We start from the raw sequence: 15,775 nt of genomic DNA on the forward strand, positions 1-15,775 counted from the left end.
TCTGGACTCAAGGCATCCCCGATGTGTGCTGGAGTCACGAAGCCTTTTAATGCTACATTTGCTTCCGAAATGGAAAGCCAGGGCCCAGGGGCTGCCCTGCAGACAGTTCTTCTCTCAGAGGCTGATGGGGGTCAGAGTGCTGGAAAGCCCAATTCAAACAATTTAGGAACTTTGCAACTAGGTCCTGGAAATGCAAACCAACAGCCTCAGCACTGTGGGCTTCAGTTTAAGACCAGAAATACATGGAACCAAACACTTGCCTCTCCTTCAAATCAATTATCTTATTGGTGCTGTATGTGACCACAACCAATGCAGCTGGGCATGTACTAGTCTGTTCTGATGCTCCTCATGTGGCACGAGAAAGCGCACGTCAAGCAGATTAAAGGTGGCACAACAGATACGATCCCAACCTCTGCCAGACGGTACAGGCAGGCTTGAAATAAAATCAGATTTTTCAGCCTCAAATCCACAGGTAGGGAACTAATTTGATTTTTGTTCTATTTTATTATTAAACTAATGTAGAGGCCATAAACTATTCTTATTAAATAAAGAATGAGGATCTGAGCAATTTAGGGACATTGAGGTACTTGTTTGCTTCACTCTAAAAAAAAATTTAAAAAAAAAGCAGCAGAATGGCATGGGAAGGACTTTTTTTTGCTTGTTTTGGTTTATCCTCTGGAAATCTAGGACGGACAAGAAGAGGGGTGAAAGGGACAGCTGATCCTAACAGACCCTGCTGCTGAGCCTGTTCTGCCCTCCTCATCTTCCCTGATGAGGAATGTGCAGGGGATGCTCACAGAAGAGCCCGCCCTGAAGCAAACAACAAACCTCTTGCTTATTTAGCTTGACAAAGTCAAAACCCGGCCTAATCCAGTGTGAACTATCCACATGGGGATGACATCTAACAGGCATGGCCCCGTGGCGCAGCAGGAACCACCACCTCCGCAGCAACCTCCAGCCACCCGTTCCTGAGGTCACAATTCCAGCAGGAAATAAAATGCTAATCCTTAAGCTGACATCCCGTACTGTAGGCATAGGTCACCCAGGGACTGGGTTTTCCATTTCTGGAAAATTTTCAAGCAAAGATGTGGTAATTTCCAAAACATCATGCTCTAATTCTACTGCATTCGTTAATCCTGATGATAAATTTTGTCGTCAGGACCACAAAGGTCTCCTCTGGCCCCTGCAGTCCACAAAATTACAACTTTCCCTTGGTCCTATACTGAATCATCATGCTAAACTGCATTGCACCATATTTCCTCTAGCACTTTTTGGTAAACAGCCATTTCTTCAATGGACAAAAAAATAAAAGGGATACTGTGCGAGAAACTTCTGTAATGTTTTCAGCTACATCAAAACACTGTGCAAGCTCTTTCTATTTCAAGTTTGTTCGTCTGCCCCCTTTAAAAGGAAGTTATTACAGATCAGTTTTTTTCCACAGCTTGGACTGTTATCTTAACATTGCACAAAGACTTCTTCCAACCAAAAAATAATAAACAAACAAACAAAAAAAATCACAAAACATCCTTTTGGTAATTACAGTAAATAAAAAAGTCATACTATGGAAGCATATACACATTTAACGAACATGTGTGGTCAGGTTGTAAGCGCTCCCCCCCCCCCCCCCCCGGCCCCAACCATTTTAGACAAATCACTAGGATGAAGATTCTCTAACAGTTAAAAAACAACATGACACTAAACTGCATACTCAGTGTTCAGAAAAAAAACAAACCCAAACCCCTGGGAAATCTAATTCCTGCAGAGTTCTGATTCCACACAGAGATCCACCACGTCACTATCAGCCACGCACGGCTCGAAGGCTTTGCCCTGCGCCCAGTGACTCTGCGTGCTTCTGCCCATGGGAAAAGCTCTAAAACCAGCAGGGAAGAATTCACCAGCAAATTCCTCTTGACGATGAACGGGGGGAATACCAATACCGCCACTTTTTTGGTGATACAGGATGCTGCAGGAAGAGCGCTCTCTCTGATACAATGATCAGGACCTCTCATCTTCCAGGGCTCCAGAAGTTCCACCTCTGGCAGGCCACAGAGCCATATCGCTGTCACCAGGCTGTTTCCAAAGGAGCAACAACTCTATTTTGCATTAGCAATTGCTCTCCAAAGGATTTCGGGTGTAGCCCCACGTGGAGTGCCTGGCGGGCTTAAATAAACAACATCTCCTCCTCAGAGGTCTAGTCCCCTCTGAGGCAGCACCACTATGCCATCACCTGCACTGCCCCCTCGTACCTCCCAGGCTAAACAGCCTTCAACAGAACATAACCAGTCCAGAAATGTCCTCATTCCTCAGGTTTTCAGGCTAAATGCAAGCAGAAGCAGCTGAAAGGCATCTGCCAGGCAGAGCTCTGTGCTCCGCTCAGCCAGCTACACCGCACGCTGCAGGGAAAGCCCCTCCTTCCGAAGCCAGCTGGACAGGCTGGCAGAAGGGGCTGCCCCACACCTTTGCCTCCTGCGCGAACTCCCCATTCCTGCCCCTGCCAAGTCCCAAATCGTGGTTTCGACCCTTTAGTCACTCAACCTGTAAGTAATTTCAGTTTTGGAAAAGCTCTGCAAAAGACTTGAAAAAGGTTTGTTTTGGGTTTTTTTGAGTAAGATTGTGATCTGCCTTCTCCTTCCAAAGCTGAATATATGAGTAAGGTAAGAAAATATCATGGTCATCTTTTTCTAAAGATGGATTTCTCTTGAATAAGAGAACCCATTGATACAATCAGCATCGATCCAGAGGGAAATGAAACTGCATTTCAAGCTCTCTAAAAACACCAACATTTAATTTTAGAACATAACCAGGGGTTTATTCCACAATATAAACTGCAACATTTGATACAAGCTACCCAAAAAAGTAGAAAGCCAAAATACAGCTGTGGCAATTACTTTACAGACCTTTTTTTTTTCTCCTGTCTTCTACATCACTGGGCCATCAGTGACACTAGGATCTAACATTTGCTTTCTGTACATCAACCAATGCTAGAAGCAACACGCTGCTCAGAATTGTCATTCCAGTCACTGAAACCAGACATAGAAGTTATTGCTCAGATAAATAAACCTAGTCTACGAAAAACAAAGTGGAAAAAAACTAAAGTCTCCAAAGAGTTAACAGAGTAAACAGGGATTTCCTCAAAAGAGGATTTATTGGAAAATTCATGGTGCAGGTTTTTTTGCACCTAAACCAAGCTGAATTAAATATGCCGGTAAATCCCAGAGAGGTAATTTAATGCTGTACAATAAAAGGTGCATGTTTCAAATGCCTTCCAAATTGGTGGAAACCCCTGCTAAACAGTCAGCATCTCAAACCTCAACAACCACAAACAGATCAAGGGAAAATACAAAAGTGTCAAAAATTGTTTTGAGTTCTGGAAAATGATCCCATAAGGATAGAAGTAGCACCATTTGCAATCTGGTTCTTAAACCAGCCCCTGTGGCTTTATTGGAAAACTCTGATAACCTTCTTTACTCAAGTCCTGAATGGTTTACGGGGAGTTTTACTTCCGATATTGAGAGTCCTTCCCAGTGCAGCTGACGCAGATGTAGTCCTCCTTCTCTGCCATTTCTGGAGAGATGCCCACACACACCTGGTGGAACCACTGGTTGCAGCTGCCGTCGCACTGGACCCAATCCACCTAACGAAGAACAGACATACTGGTATTCAGAGAAGGACCAAGCACACACAGCATTCATTAGTCATTTTGGGGCACTTAATCTATTTAAATGAGGGTGAAATGTCCCATTCTACAACTGGCTAGTGCTGGATATTCAACCTATGCTCACTGTTCTCTGGACTTCTGCAGCCCAGCTCCTCTGAAGCTGACAGGAGGGCACACGGCCCTTATCCCTCCTGTTGCTTTCCCACCTAGAGCAAAATTATGGATGGCAACTTCACCACGGCCCTCCCAGGCACCTGGGGATGTCCCTCTGCTCCATTTTCCAGTATGGATGGGCCCATGCAGAGCTCCAAGGCACTGCCCCCATCCACAGAAAGGCTGCAATCCACAAAGTCTATTTACACCCTTACTTCAAGCGCACAGACGAATACAGTGTCTGCACAGCCCCACCTCCTCCTTCCGAGTCCATGCAGATGTTTTGATGTCCACCTGCCTTCCCCAGTCCCAGCTGCACGGCTGCTCTTGGAGGAAGGATCATTACTAAAGGTGTCCCAGCAGTGGCAGACACTCTCTGGGTTACCACGTGCCTCATGCTCTCTTTGTACGCAGTACTGCTGTAGTCAGACAGTTTCAGGGCAGCTGAATGTCCTAGATCCCAGCATTCAGTACACCACAGCGGGTCTGCCTCTACTGACCTCATCTCCCTCAGGCTGGAGACAATTCACAGCAGGGCAGATGGCATCTTCATCCTCAGAGTCCTCCTGCTCAGAGAATGACATGTCCGAGGGAAGCAAGTGGCTTTCACTGGAACGCTGCATCTCAAAGAGACGCTCCCGCTCTCTCTCCAGTTTGTTAGTGCAGAGATCCTTTGAGTGATTCAGTTTCAGTTTCTTCTTTTTGGGTGTTCTCATTTTTTTTACTCTTGCTCTCTTCTCATCATAGAAGCTCTCTCTCTCAAAACGCCGCTTTAGTTTTCTCTCCATGTAACTAATTCCATCCTTTTTTCCTCGGCAGCACTCATTCTATTGGAAAGACATTTTGGCAAAATGGTAAATATGCAACTAACACTCATTACCCTGTTATTACCTACCCTGCTTTTAGGAATAGGCTTAAGTAAAAGTGCAGTGTTTGACAGTGCTGCCTTCTCAACAGAAGCGGGATGCTGTAAGGGGAGCAAAGTATCCTGGGCAAAATTCTGTCACTGGGTCACACTCCAGTGACAGAATTTACAGAAAAAAAAATTCTCATTTCCTGCCTCTGAATCCACTGCTTCAGAGGCAGCTCTCTCGCAAAGCCTCTTAAACACAGGACAAGAGGCAAATTAGGATAAACGTATTTAAAATACAGAGAGTGACCATAAAAACCAGATTCAAATTGCAAAAATGCTTTAGGCCACAAATTATATTCAATAGTTTGTAATAAATTCGTTATCAACTTCTTGACCCCTTTTGAACAAGGAAAATATATTTTCATGGAAGTACAGACACACACACAAACCTCTTTGTTAAGCTTATGGATTCAGGCAGAGCCTCTACTCCAAAGTGACCCTAATCTCGTTGCTGTTGTCAGACACTTGCCTTTTCATTTGTCGGTCCAACGGATGACCTCTGCTCTGTTTGCAAAACAGGGCTTTGCTTTGTGAATAGGATCTGGTACAGCTCCTGTATTTCAGGCAGAGAAACCTGTAGCAGCTGGGCTTCCATCATCAGCTCGTCCAGCTCTGTGCTAATGACTATTATGAAAGACGGAGAGAGGAGAAAAGGAATTCTTCAGTGTCAGCACTGAGGAGAACTGCACAGATAATGAAAATTCTTCTCTGGTAGCATGTAAAAAAAACTGTGAAAGACTTTTTAAAATCTGCAACTATATGAATTAACTCCTATCTGTTCCCTCTGCACTGCTCATTTTTAACAGCGGGGTTAAAAAGAAAGATAAAGGCTTGCACAGAAGTTACTGCACTGTGGCTCAGTACCCCTCCAGGCTTGTGCTTCTTGCTGGATCAAAGATAAGCAATTGCCATCATTCTTGCCAATTTCTCCTGCTTCTGAAGCTGCAAGAAGCGTGATGATCCCCTCACTACGTAACAAGTGGGTAAGATGAACAAACTGAGTGAAATCCAGAAGCGAAGCCAAGAGAGGAGAGGAAAAAAAGCTGAGAGGATGAGCCTCGCACAGCACAGTCCTGCTGTACAGTCACCACCTACTGCTGCTATCGACCTTACCAAACTTGCATTGGGCTTCTGAAATGGTGTCAGCTAGGGGAAGTCAAAATCATCGTGTAAATAACAGATTTTTAACATAGCATTCAGTACAACTCAAACACGGCCTGACAGCTAAACCTGGTTGTAGAAAGGACTGCCTTGTTTGATTTTAACTGTAACCTTAAACTGAAGTAAGTGTCGTGTGTAGAATTAGGATGGACTAAGCTGCACTGACTTGAAAACATGAAGATAAGGTTAGACCTGTGTCCCTGGAGCATTATGCATCAGGAGGAAAGAAATGATTAATAGCTTCTTCTACAGTCATAAAATGATGCAGTTTATAGCATGTCTGTGTCAGTCCGATAAACACAAAGTCTGAGCTCGGAAGCATGCAGAACCTGCGCCAAGTGACCTGGAGCACAGCAGCAGCCACAGCAGCTAAGAAAACTCTCAAGTCTCTGCGACTCTGACACAGTTGTGCTGCAGCAAAACTTACATGGACTCGCGTCCTATGGATTAAGCACCCTGTGGTCTCCGGAACTACTTCCCTACGTTGTTCCCATCCAGCTCCTGCCTGGTCTCCCCCCCGCCCCCATCTCAAAGGTCTCCCCCCTCCCCTCTCCTCTCCCATCCATTTCCCCTCCTGCAGCCCATTTGGCAGGCCACAGCCCACTGCCTGCTGTGCACGTGGGAAGGGGCCAGCTCTTGGCTGATACCTCCTCTCCTACCGTGCCACACCTTTTCATTACGTGTGGGAAATTTGTATAATTGAGAAATCTACCCCTCTGCCAAAGCTGGACATTAAGTTCCAAAGCTGCTGAGGGAATGGAGAAGCAACCAACCAGACGCGCTGCACAGTCATGTGCCTCCCTGCCTTAGCCATCTCCTGTTGGCTAGGACACCCTCTCATCTCCACCAAACACGGGGGGGGGGGGGGAAGAAGGGGGAAGATAAAATCAAAGTGAAGATTACAAACCATGAAGTGGGATGCAGTGCTGTCCTGTAGAAAATGGAGAATGTAAATATATGGTTCTGTTATCCCAGTCATGAGGCATGGAGAATGACATAGCTCCAATTGTCTGGGAAACCTAGAAAACAAAACAAAACATAATGCATAGGTATTTTCACTAAACACATATTTTTGAAGTGTCAAATAACCGCAATAGAATCAAAACTTGTTTCTCTTACAATTGCTTACATCTTGTAGTCCTACAAACTGTTCAATCTAATACACCCAAATCCTTCATCCTACACCTGGAAATAGGCAAAAGCAACTTTATTGCCAGAATTATCATTTCCACAGAGATCAGAAACTAGCCCTAGCGCATGCAGCAGCATGCTCTACCAGAGGAGAATGAGCCTGTGGAACAGAAAGCACAGGCAGAGCCACTGTAGGGATAATCCCTGATTTATGGAAGCAAGGGCTTCACCTCTAGAATTGACTCTGGGTAAATATTACAGTTTTCTCCTTTTGTGCACAATAAAGAAGTGATTTCTCACTGCCTTGATCCAAGGAGACACCAAACTGCTTTGAAGCACTTCTTACGTCAGCACGCACAAAAGACAGGCCAATGGCAAAACGTGTGCTTACTTATGCAAAGGCCACTTATGCAAGCCAGCAAGTGTCAGTTTTGGACTCACGAGTGTCAGAAAGTCACCTCACCAGATGCCTTCCAAAACACCGTCTACCTCACCAATTCAGGCGCCTGGGCCTCTCTCAAAATCTGGCTCTCATCAATTCTCACAGCTGTTTTTCAAGTGAATTTTTCAAACTCATCCAAATGCTCCACATTCTTCACTTTGGCCAGTGCCAAAGAAGCCCAGCTCCCGTGGTATGAGCTTCTCTGGGGGAATGAGAATGTTGGATTACCCCAGATAACAGGGAAAATAAAATTCTTACAGGACAGGAGAACAATGCTGAGACACAGATCACTGAAAAACCACCTCAAACCCATCAAGACCAAAGTTTTTGCTCAGCGCCTGTGCCAAGATGGCTCTGGAGGCCACCTCTGACCTGCCCAGCACCACTGGCTCCAGGAAGGCTCCTTAGCTCAGGCACAGCGAGGGTCCTAAGCTGACGCACACGGTCAGATGCTCTTCCATGGAGCTTCCCAGGGACTTCTGATTTGGGAACTGCAGTCACAAGGACCTGAACTAGTCCTGCTACAGTCACCTTGATTTAGGAGGTTCACTGACTTGAGCTCCAGACCACACAAAAATGGTTAGACTGCTTTCAGGTCGGAGGAACCTCACGGTACCACACAGAGCTAATAAAACTGTGCTAATAAAACTAAGCTTACTGTTTCCATTTCTGGCCCAAACATCAACTTGTGTGCCCAAAGTCTTGCCCAGTTTTTTTCAACTACACTGGTTGGTCTAGTAAAAAGATACTTTTAAATCTAAATTATTAGAAAAATTCTCTGAGATGCCTAAACATAGTTTTAATTTCTAAAACTAGCCTTGCCTATTTGAAAAATTTGGTCAACACAAGCAACTTGGTATAGCTGAGTTACCAGAGAAGCAGCTACAATACCTCTTCAAGCATACATGGCACATTTTATGTTTTAACGTAACTGAGCGAAAAAACACAAACACACAGACTAACTGTAACAGGGTTGGACTAGCAGAGCTAAGGTGTTTCAATCAAAAAGTAAAAGCAACAGAGTGCATTTGATTTTGGGATGTTTTATGTTCTTTATGCTGCACAGACCTTGTATTTCAGACTTTTTCTGCATTTGTATCTCAGGAAAACTAAAACTACTTAACCCATTTCCCCACTTTCCCTGGGCTTTTTGCCGAAAGGCCTTCACTGGAGAAGTCTGAAACTCCCTCTGACCACACCTGAAACAGTTGCTGTAGCTTAACTCAGTAGTATTAGCAGAATATTCAGCTTGGGAGTTACTATCACTAGTAAGTGCTAAGGACAAGAAGGAGCAGTAACGGATGAAGATACCCTGTTGAAAACAACCTCATCTGAGAGCTAAGCTGGTAACACAGTTGGTGCCTCTGTTAGTAATTCTCAAGACTCAAAACTATATTGAATACTTGTAAGAACAGAATATAAAGACTAACTAAATACTAAGCACTCTAGAAACAATAGCTTCAGCAACTCCGTCGTTAACAGTGTCACATTAGAGCGCAGAAGCTGGGAGGAGAAGGAAAATGGGCCCTTTAGGGGTAATTCTTCCCAGGACTCCAGCAGAAGGAGAACATGAAGTTGCTGCTGGAGGACACACACATCCTGGCTAACTGTCAAGGCAGAACGCAAACTCCTTATATCTGTAAAGCAAGACATAAACAATCTGCCTTGCCAGTATTTCTACGCAGATACCACGAACCCAAAGCCCAGAGAGGTGTTACAGACTGTTCTTGCTGACCACACACCACCCATCGCCAGGAAACCCAGAAGCAGCTCAGCCTCACCTTGTTTGTCTCTGGCAATTGGCCTGCTGTGGCTTGCCATCTGTTGTACAATAATCCTGAGCCAACTTTGTCTTGTATAAGTTTTAGATTCCCTGAATATAACATTTGTTGTGCTCTGTGCTGCCAGTTCACAGTTCTCTCGATCATATACCGTAAGGCATCCCCTTCAGGAAGCCTCACACGGATACGCTGCAAGGAGGCCAGCAACGGTAAGATCTTTTCTAAAGGTGGCTTTTCTGATCGATGACAGTGTGGACAGAGCCACACACGAGGTCCCTGCAAAATATTGGGCACCGAAACACAGCCGGTATGGAAGAACCCTCTGCAGAGTTCACACTGTATCATGGGAGCAGCCGGCTCCTTCTGGCACAGACAGACTTTCAGTTCTGCGTCCTCTTCACTAGACAGCACCTTCACTTCGTTTGCTGCTCGCAGAGAACGCAACGCTTCCATCTCCTTCAGTCGGGCTTCCCCAAGCGTAGCCATCTAAAAGGGAGTTCAAGAAAGGGATGTAATCTTGAAAGGAACATTACTCATTAGAAACAGAGTGACCTCTGCACAATCACACTCTTCCATATGCCAGCAAGTATTTCAGATCGTTAAGCAGCTCCTCACCCCTGAACGCCTTCAAGGCTTTGAATGTTTGAGGTGAAGCAGTTACGAGGATGCGCAGCGATACGACTTTGGTTTCCTTCCTTTTCCTCATCAGGCCCAGAGATACAAAGCCTATTCCTTTGCAAAAAATAACTCCTAACTCCTTTCCTCTCTGTTCCAAATCCTTCATGTTTTGTACTATAAAAACATTACCTTAATTAAAGCAGCTTAAATTTTGAAACAAGCGCAGATTTGGCTTGCAGGTACTTCTCTATGCACGTCTCTCAAATATGTAGTCTGACTCTGTATAATTGTAAAACGTACCTGGGCAGTTTTCAGAAATAGAACTGCACCTTGCACACACTGCCAAGTGCATGGGGCCGTACCCTGACCTATGTACTCGCTCTGGGCTTTGTAAACATTAAGTGAAATTCAGGTGTACTCCTGAGTGTGGTGTTTGCCCCTTCTATAGCTGCTCATGATCCTTTATTTTCAGGAATCTTTAGCATTAGCTGCTATTAAAGATAGCAATATATTTCAGCTTCATAAAGGCTATTAGTAGCAGCTGCAACTAATAAATTCTATGCATTTTATTATGTATATAAAAATAAATGTATAGAGGAGGGTTTCTAAAGATATACAAAAGAGTTATTTTGCACATCATGGCTTTGAAATGTGATGACTAGAGAAAAATCAGCTATGCAAAAATTAGACAACTGTGTCCAGCACGGGCAGATACGGGACTTGGGCACAGTACGCTACATTACGTACACACGGGGGCTGAGCACTGCAGCTACAGCGTTGGCCTGTGAAAGTATCCAAACCTCCACTATCAAAAGATTCTTGTTCCCTTCGTGTCAGAAGCAAAACCTGCCACACTAAATGAATGCATTTTCCTGGGTGCAGTGCATGTGAGTATCCCTCTCTTTCAATATCCCAACCGTTAACGAGAGATTATCTAGTCAAAGAGGAGAAGGGTGTGCAATTCAAAGGACCCAGTCTCTTCTCCTTACAGCACTCATAGGGACACAGTCTGTAAGTCCAGATTTCCAGACAAGGGAGGCCAGAACCAAAGCACTGAGTGTACAGGTTTCAAGTAGCTGCCACAGGTTAAAACTTACATGTCCCATACCTAAAGGGACAATTACATTCAAACCCTACCAAGTCAGTCAACCGCTCCTCATTACTGGTGGGACATTGTTTAACCGGACCATGGTGGAGGCTCTGAAATAGGTCTTCTGGGATGAAGCCCTTTACCACCAGTGACTAAGCTGCTCCATCCACAACTAGTGTTTTACTGACTTCACAATGGATGAGGTTTTCTTTAAGTATTTATGGTGTTTGTTTTAATTATAAATGGTGTTGGGTTATTATGTTCTTTGAAAGGATCAGACGTGGGAAACCCCTATCCTATCTTTAATAAGGTTGTGGTATGGTAGGGGAAAATAGCTCTCAATTTTTTATTTTCCTATACTTTGTTAGGCTACGGGCATTGCCTGGCAAACTGTAAGGCTACTTTATGCACAACGACAAGACACATTTTTTCCACTAAAAGCAATTTTGGGAAGTCTGAAGCAAGCACAGAAAAGCACAGTCCTAGAAGTCCTTCTGCAGAACAGCACAGCAAGCAGAAAAGAGTGGAAGATTAACACTCCTGCACGAGGCAAACATAAACAAAGATTCAAAGAACTTAGAAGAAACTCCAGTTCGAAAAAATCTTAAACCACATACCGCAGATGCAGTATCTTTGCTCTCAGAGAGAGCTCTTTCTAAGTCACTCAGAGTCTCTAGCTTAGTGCTTTTCTTCTTTCCACTTGGCACTGGCTCCTTCAACTTCTTCTGCTTTCTCTTCAGATTCAGCATTCCAATATCACACCGGGGACATAACACCTGGTGGACAGAAAAGCAGTATTGTCTGCAACATTTTAAATGCATTCATCCTGCCCTGACACAGACACCTATGACTGGTTAGAACAGGGATTCCTGCAGTTTCTTCCATCAAAGATTTGGGGGACTAGGATGAGGTTATCTGGAAAATGGGGAGAGCTGGAAGGTTAAAAATTCAGTTTTATGAAACGGACAGACTGCAAACACCTCTGTGTTTCATCTACACTGCTGGTATAGAGACAGCTGATGCACTAAACAGCCTCCATATGATTTAAGCTGAGAGCCCTGGAAAACACCAGAGGATTCCAGGGGCTGCACTGCATTCCCGTCTGCCCTAACAGAGAGAGGAGGGCTGGGGGTAGGAGGGGCTCAGCGTAGGCCGAGAGTGCGGATTGCTCAAGAGCTGCAGGCGTTGACAGACATGCCACAACAAATTAAGAGGGGCCGTAGCCAGCTAAAGCGGCTACGGCCTCACCCTTGCCGCAGCCCAACCGTAAGGTCTGGCTGTCACCACACTGAGGTGGGTGAAGCGGGAATGAACCTGCACTCCAGCGGCTGCAGCCTGACGCACTGAAGTAAATTCAGTGCCACAAATATGTCAACATTCCCGTATTCATATTGCAAATGTCAGCCTATGGCACAGCATGCTCTCATTAGCCACTTATTAAAAAGAACAGAGAAAGTATAGCTAAATCTTCAGCGTTTTAAAAGTTTAAAATTATCATTAAAAGCACAGGTCAGTCTAATAAAAATTATGTTAAAATGAGTAATATAATCCTAAAACAATTCTGCAAATATACTTAATATTTACTGCTATTTCATGAGTTAATACTGTAACTCAGATGTGCTTTTGCTGTGGTATGAATGGTGGTCTTCTCCAGAGCTGTGATCTCTTACCTCCAGAAGAGAATAAGGGGAGTTCTCGCACAGAAACGTGTTAGCTGCACACTCCTTCCACGCTTGAACTTCTGACACCAGGGACTCCAGCCTCAGCAGGTAGTCCAGATGCACCGGGATAGATCGACCTCTTGTGACAAGTTCCACTAGTGTGTCCAGTACAGGCACACGTCCTCCAACCTGTCAGATTATAAATTACAAAATGCTTGATGTAGATAAGACATACCACTTCCGTGAATCACAGCAAGTCATTCAGGTTAACTGAAGGTAGAGCTTGTAAAAAAGAATTTACTGCTTAGACACTTCAGTCACTTCCACAGCTTTATTCCAACATTTGTGCTTCTCATGCTGTAGTCATTAAGTACACAGGCAAAACTAATAAAGCACTTGGGGGGGAGGGGTGGGGAATACACTTAGCAAATGACAGTTTAAAAAAAAAAAAAAAAAGAGAGAGAGAGACACTGCCAACAATATAAGCAGACTCCCAATCTAACAATCTGCATTCACAGCAGAAAATCAAAATAATTTTAAAATAGACCCAGAGGGCAAGTCTAACCCAGTCCCCGGCACGCCAAGAGCAGGGAACCATCTCAAGTATCCAATGTGCCATTTGAAAGCCAGCTCTGTTCCTTCACTTAGCAGCCTATGCCTAAGGCAACCCAGTTACAAGAGGTCCAGCAGTAAAGCAGCACCGAAAGGTAATTTCTAGAACAGGCAGTGATGTGGGACTCAAGAACTATTCATCCAGAACAATCCCAACATCTCTTAGCAGCAAACCTCAAAGCACTGACACCAAGAACTTCCTGCAAGTCACGACAACTGCAGGCATTTACTAAAATCTTTGCAGAACTAAAGCAAAAATTCTTGGCACATACAGACACATTCTTCCATATTCAGTAGGCAGAACGTCAGAATCCAAAACAAGAAATTAGCAAACGCCAAAGAACAATTCACTTAAGTTCTCTCAACATAGCCCTCAAAAAATAGTATTACATGAACTTTGTTCCTTCAAAATTTTAAAGCCCAGGACAACTAATTTTTTTATAAAAGCTTATCGACTCAAAAGAATTTAGTTCAGATAGGCCTGAAAATACTAGTATGTCAGATCAGAGTTCACTTTACGGAAAAAACATGAGGACAAACGAAGATTTAAGAAAATGTTTGGCAACTTATATCAAGATATGAAATCAGGGCTATCCCAGTGCTACCCTTTCCTGATCTGTGCCACCCCACGGAGCCCTCGCACGAGTACTTGCGAGGCTGAGCCATGAACCGCTTCACAGAGTCGGTCCAGGCTACAGTTACTCACTTGGGCTTGAACTGGCACCGTGTCTGGCTGCCCGAGCAATCGTGCTAACAGGAGAGGGGAAGCGGGAAGTGAGAAGTGGGGAGAGTTAAGCTGCCATTGAACTGGAAAAGAAGCAAAGAACCTAAAAACACAGGAAAGGAAACTGGGTCCACAAATAAAATGGTCTGAAAGGTTAAAAAAAAAAAAAAAAAAAAGATTCAAGTGGGAAGTGCTAGAAGCCAAGGTGAAAACCTGTATAGATCTTTTTGTTTAGAAGGTTTTCAATCTCTGCCATCACCTTTTTGCTCAGTTGAAGACTTGTTTCAGAGTGTGAGCATGGAAATAGAAATCACACAAAGCTGGAAGGAGCCTCAAAAAATAGAAGAGGATGAAGAGAAAAGGGAAGGAAGAAGAGGAAACCAAGTAACTTCCACCTCAGTATTCCAACACAACTACTACCAAAATTACAAGTATTTTAATCCATGAAATCAAAGGCCAACCATAGTGGAACAGAACAAGAAACACCCTTGAGACTGGCCATACTTAGTGGTTAACAAACGAGGGAACACCTCTCAGTCACAGGGTGTCTGAAATACCACTAACGATACAGCTGTGGAAACAGCAAGTGAATTCTATGGGGCCTCAGAAGAGGCGATTCCATGACCAGTAAAGTATTGATATCCTTGTATCATCAGATCTTGGTGAGATGTTACCTGCAGTACAGTCCATGGGCACACTCCAGAAAGGTGCACTGGAGAAAATACGAGGACGGGACACTTGTCTGATCAGGAATACTCCTGGATCAGGAAATCTTGGGGTTTTTTTTAGAAGATGCTAGAGGAAAATGATTTGTTTAGCCAAGCAAATGAAGGCTGTGAAAAGATATTGCTGGTGCCTTAAACACTTTAGGGATTTGTTTATTCAAGAGTCAGCAAGCAGAACTTTGACTGTGTCACCTGCTCCATACTCTTCCTGCGCTCCTGCGTTACAGGAGTGCAGTAAGATGATGATCATCTTTTACAGCATAGCTGTTCTTTAGCTTGCGGATGTTACAAAAGCACTCTCTGAAAATAAGACACATTCCTTTAAGTTAGGACAATGGTTGGAGCGTCTTCACAGAATGACTTCCACTAGCATGCAAAATGTTTAAGCTTATTTAACAAGAAAGTGATCTTCATAAGAATACTACTGTACAGCAGTACTGTATGGTACTGTAAGACAGTATATTTAAGACAGTATTTTTCTTTCCTCTGCAGAACAGTACACAAAAATATGATTACCCAGTAATATGATCATTGTTATTAGTGACTGAGTAAAATTTAGCTTAAGGTACAGCTCCATAGTATAATATCTTTTTAACTTTAGATTTTTGTCAACAGCTCCTGCATAGATTTTATTGCAGCGGTGAAGGAATACAAATCAGGTCCAGAAACAGAGGTAAAAACAATAGCACTCATCAGACCATAACCGCACCATGTATAAGGCAACAGACGTTATAGATTAAGCATTAATTGGGTGGGATGCTGAAGCAGCAAGTGCACACAACAGAGTGCAGAGCGAGGCTCTTAACCTGCCAGCAGGTACCATCACCCACCAAGAAGCCAAGAGCGCAGTTTACGCACCTGCAGAGCTTCCACTTCCTGCAGCCAGTCTTTGGCCTTCTGTACCGCGTCTTTCAGTGCGACACCATTTGGGAGATAGGCTGGGATCTCCTCTATTTCTTTCACTGCTGCTACAAGACTGCTCAGTGACTGCCGTGGTCTATGCAAACAAAACATCTCAGAATGTAGAACACTGCAATACAATTGGGGCTCTTCTACTCATTTGGCTTAGTAAAACCAAAGGGTTACACCAAATAGTGACATTATGT

The 15,775-nt window shown here is 44.0% G+C and overlaps 1 protein-coding gene across 1 annotated transcript in view; it reads right to left on the bottom strand.

The window, feature by feature from the left end:
- Positions 1-1,813: 1,813 nt before the first annotated feature.
- The window catches only part of KDM5B (lysine demethylase 5B), a 60,200-nt gene continuing 46,238 nt past the window's right edge, over positions 1,814-15,775 (bottom strand). Inside the window, exons 20-27 of the mRNA XM_075521511.1 lie at positions 15,528-15,666; positions 12,618-12,797; positions 11,565-11,723; positions 9,240-9,725; positions 6,793-6,904; positions 5,194-5,348; positions 4,312-4,638; positions 1,814-3,634 (exon numbers count right to left, since the gene is read on the bottom strand). Of these exons, the coding sequence (XP_075377626.1) occupies positions 3,497-3,634; positions 4,312-4,638; positions 5,194-5,348; positions 6,793-6,904; positions 9,240-9,725; positions 11,565-11,723; positions 12,618-12,797; positions 15,528-15,666 (1,696 nt within the window). The 3' untranslated portion in view covers positions 1,814-3,496. The remainder of the gene's footprint in view (positions 3,635-4,311; positions 4,639-5,193; positions 5,349-6,792; positions 6,905-9,239; positions 9,726-11,564; positions 11,724-12,617; positions 12,798-15,527; positions 15,667-15,775) is intronic.

Source organism: Mycteria americana, chromosome 20 (assembly GCF_035582795.1).
Source record: "Mycteria americana isolate JAX WOST 10 ecotype Jacksonville Zoo and Gardens chromosome 20, USCA_MyAme_1.0, whole genome shotgun sequence".
Classification (NCBI taxonomy): domain Eukaryota; kingdom Metazoa; phylum Chordata; class Aves; order Ciconiiformes; family Ciconiidae; genus Mycteria; species Mycteria americana.